The 3,886-nt window shown below is 36.9% G+C and overlaps 1 protein-coding gene across 3 annotated transcripts; it reads left to right on the top strand.

Annotated features, from left to right (window-relative positions):
- Positions 1-347: 347 nt before the first annotated feature.
- LOC107929461 (transmembrane protein 45A) lies at positions 348-3,549 on the top strand. 3 transcript variants are annotated; one of them, XM_041074408.1, is made up of 4 exons: positions 349-703; positions 825-893; positions 1,309-1,778; positions 2,800-3,549. In XM_041074408.1, the coding sequence occupies exons 3-4, from the start codon at positions 1,432-1,434 to the stop codon at positions 3,269-3,271; spliced, it is 819 nt and encodes a 272-aa protein (XP_040930342.1). In that variant the 5' UTR covers positions 349-703; positions 825-893; positions 1,309-1,431; the 3' UTR covers positions 3,272-3,549. The 3 variants fall into 3 exon arrangements, with proteins under 3 accessions (XP_040930341.1, XP_040930342.1, XP_016716379.1); XM_016860890.2 differs by having other exon boundaries at positions 350-893; XM_041074407.1 differs by having other exon boundaries at positions 348-1,778.
- Positions 3,550-3,886: the final 337 nt, after the last annotated feature.

Here is a 3,886-nt window from a genome sequence, read left to right as displayed (position 1 = left end):
TTGTCAAGAGTCAAAGTACCGTGAATGTTTTTCTTGAAAGTCTAGTTCATACAATCGAGAGCGTCTCGACCATATATAGACGTACGACTACCCATTAAAAAATGATGTGGTTGAAGCGTTTATAATTATGTGAATTAAATCCCTAATATTACCGCTTTTAATAGAAAAGAAAAAGATTTTAGTTATTGAGGGAATGAGTCGAACCCCCACGAAAAACACTTCGAATTTTTTTCAAAAAAGACGGATCCATCAACAATAACAAAATTTTATATATAAAAAATCAGTTGAGATCAAACAACAAAACCAAATAAGTTGTTATCTTAACAACCATTCATATCAATTTCCCTTTTGAACGGCTTTTTTATCTGTAGCCTTAACTCATAGTCCACCCCATTCCAAAATTTGGAACGCCCATGATTGGAAACTAACAGAGACCGGCGCTGCTGGCAGTAGGCGGGCCAATTAAGGGAACCGTGTCCCCCTAGACAAGATTTAGTTCCATCAAAAGGCCCACACGTGTTACGTCCCATGATCCAACGGATATCAACATCTAAAACTGTAGCGGTAGCCCTGCCAGTGCCAGACTACAGATGCAATGCCACTTCATACTCTTAGCCCATTCTTTAATCCCAACACCACCATGGTTTTGGTTCCATGCAATGAGACGCATGGAAAAAACACACACCGTCGCATGATAACTGCTGTGATTGATTCCTTTTCTTATGATCTCCCTCCATTTCCCTTTTTTCTTTTTGCCTCTTTCTATCTCAGATCGCCACTCTCAATCTTCCTTTGTGTTTTTTTTTTGGCTTTCTTAATTTCAGTGAATGATTATTTTTGTTGACTTTCTCTTTTGAAGAAGATTTGGAGAACTCAATCATCTCTTGTTAGCCGTAAGTAACTTCTTTTTATTATTATTACTTCTTGTATCTTTCTTTTCCTTTTAATCAAAATTACCCATGAAGAAAAACTTACTTTTCACCAGTTCTATGGTTTTCTCTCTGTTTTCTAATTATTTTTCCTTCTGGAATGATTTCTATTCTGACTTTTCAACTGGGCAACTTTTTCCTTTCAAACTAATCCTAATTACCTAAAAGGATGGAAAATTTTCTTTCGACTTTTGCCTTTTGATGCAGCACCAATTTTTCAGATTTTTTTTATTCTGCTTGTTCCTTGTAAAGTTGACCAAACTTTCTTTTCTGTCAGAAAGTCTGTTCAATTAACTTGTTCAAAGATTTACAACTCATCTCTTTTAAAGTTAATCATATTCAATGTATGAACAACAAACCTGTTTACCCTTTGAAGCAGAAAAGAATATATCTTGATATAATAACAAGAAGAAGGGGAGGAAGAGATTGTGGAGTTGTCGGCTGATTGTTTGTGAACTGGGAAGTTAAAGATAAAGAGACTGATAGATATATCAACAAAGAGATGGGATCTTTCAAGGGTCATGCTTTGCCAGGGACACTGTTTCTGATGGTGGGTGTATGGCACATATGGAGTTCCGTGGTTCGGTTTGTGTCAAACCCCAAGTCTTTTGAGGTCAGAGTATGGAGCCCAGTTCCTGGTTTTAATGGGAAGTTGAAGCACTTGGAGCTATATGTTGTAGCCTTTGGTGCTTTCATTGATCTGTGTATTGAGCTTTTGTATTCAACCCACCTCAAGTTTTTTGTGGATGGAGTCTTGAATCCATCACACTTGAACGATTTTGAGCATTCAGGGATGCTTCTAATGTTTTTCCTCTTAGGCGCTATCGCTTTGCTTTCAGAGAAAACGAGGTTAGTCATGGTCTTTTTTCTTTTTTAATTTGGTCATGGACTTTCATTGTCATGTGATACTGGTTTATGTTTTGTTATGCAAAAAATCTGAATGAAAGGGGAAGAAGAAGAAGTGGGGAGGTGGATCAAAGGGACTTTCTTTTTTGCCTTTATTTTTTATTTGCTATGGAAAAATCGACACAATCAAAGATTCCTTTTTGTTCAACATCATGTGAAAATCATAGAGAACCTCCTTTTAGAGAATCAAATATGAACTGTGGACATTAATCAAGACTGCAAGAAAAGAAATTGCTTTTAGGGACAAATCTTTCTCTCGATCTCTCTCTTTTTTGAATAGTTTAACAATGCCTGTAATCATTAAAGTTGCTCCCAGTTGGTTCTTTTTATCTTTTATTTGCCCGCACTTTACAGTTTTGCCTCTTATTTTATAGGAAAAAACAAGGAAACTAACATTACCCCCTTTTTATTACTTGATGCAAAAAATCCTAAACCTCCATTAAACTGAGCAAAGATGAAGCTAAATAGCATGCTTTTGACAGAACATTAAACTAAGCAAAGATGAACTTAAATAGCATGCTTTTGACAGAACATGTTGTGTGAACTAGGCAATACCGGACTTTTTCATTGGAACAAAATGTTTCTGACAAGCTTTTTTTTATCAAGTTCTAATTGATTAGTTCTGGATAGGATTCTAGCCTATCAGGGGACTGCTGCTGTCCAACTGGGAAAGATGTAATGATGATGGTAATAATTTCATTAGATTACATGCATAGAACCATAAGGGATAGTAGGACGGAAATTATAAAAGGTTTTATAAGAAACAGACTTTGCATGGACTACTTTGTCTTAATTCCTTTTTTTTTTCTTTTCTTTTTGGGGAATGATTGCATACCTAGTGCATTATTACGGAACAACAAAGTTCATCTCTAATTATAATTACTTTATAACTGAAATATTAGTTGTTTGAATACAGAATGTTCACTTTTATCTCATAAATTACATTTTCATCTCTTGTTGGTAGTTTTGTTACCTTACCACAAGGAGCCCTTTGTCTTATTGCGGCCGCAGCATTCACTGCAGAGTATCTGTTATTCTACTTTCACTCAACCACTCACAAGGGCCTTGAAGGATACTACCATCTTGTTCTTGTCCTTTTAATAGGACTCTGCATCTTGACCACGCTTGCTGGAGCTCTCTTCCCAAACAGCTTCCCGGTTGATTTGTGTAGTGGAATTGCTATAACTCTCCAAGGCCTCTGGTTCTACCAGACTGCTTTCACCCTCTATGGCCCCATGATGCCGGACGGTTGTCGACTCAAGGATAATGCAATACATTGCCTTGCGGATAATGAAGTTCGAGGCCAATTGATTGCCAACTTCCAGCTCTTTTCTCTGGTACTTGGTGTCCTCATCGCCATTGTGGGATCATACAGATTCGCAGCTTCAAGATACGGGGATTCCGATCTTAGAAGCATGCAATCAGTTCAAAATTGATGAGGGTATGCAATCTTTAACTTTGGGTGTAAATTTAATGCATTTTCAATTTAGCTGGTGCTTGGTTTTGAGTTGCCTGTTATTTCACTGGCTGAAGCCGCATGAAGGACTTGCTAAGGAGTTCACTTTTTTTTTTTTTGAGTTTTCTTTGTTGGTGAAATAGAACTTAGGTGGTTACTGTATTATTAGTTCATCAAAATCAACAGCACAGGGAACGCAAAAATAATAATGGGTGATGTACAAACAACCACAGAAGAAAAAAAAAAATTATTCCACAATTCCATTATTCATTATTGATTTGTTGACTATGGTTATTGTCTTGAACCACAAGCATTGTCATTTAGCCTACTGGATTCTCTTCCTTGGCGGAGGGGCAATGCTTATGCTTATTTTAGCCATGCATGCATTGTTCATCGTTGGGGCAGTGCTTGTTTCGTGGATTAATTTAACTTCAAAACCAGCTGTTGTGACGTCAAGTAACTTTTTGGTTTTAATTATTTTACTCCCTGCCCACCTATGGTCCCTGACCCCTGGCCGCCTAACAGATGGATTTGTTTAAGAGATTGTTTATGGTAAAAAAACCTCCTTTCTTTTGTCAAAATTTTGAATATTAAA

Source organism: Gossypium hirsutum, chromosome A08 (assembly GCF_007990345.1).
Source record: "Gossypium hirsutum isolate 1008001.06 chromosome A08, Gossypium_hirsutum_v2.1, whole genome shotgun sequence".
In the NCBI taxonomy this organism is placed as follows: Eukaryota; Viridiplantae; Streptophyta; class Magnoliopsida; order Malvales; family Malvaceae; genus Gossypium; species Gossypium hirsutum.
This window is presented reverse-complemented; position numbering and strand designations above follow the sequence as displayed.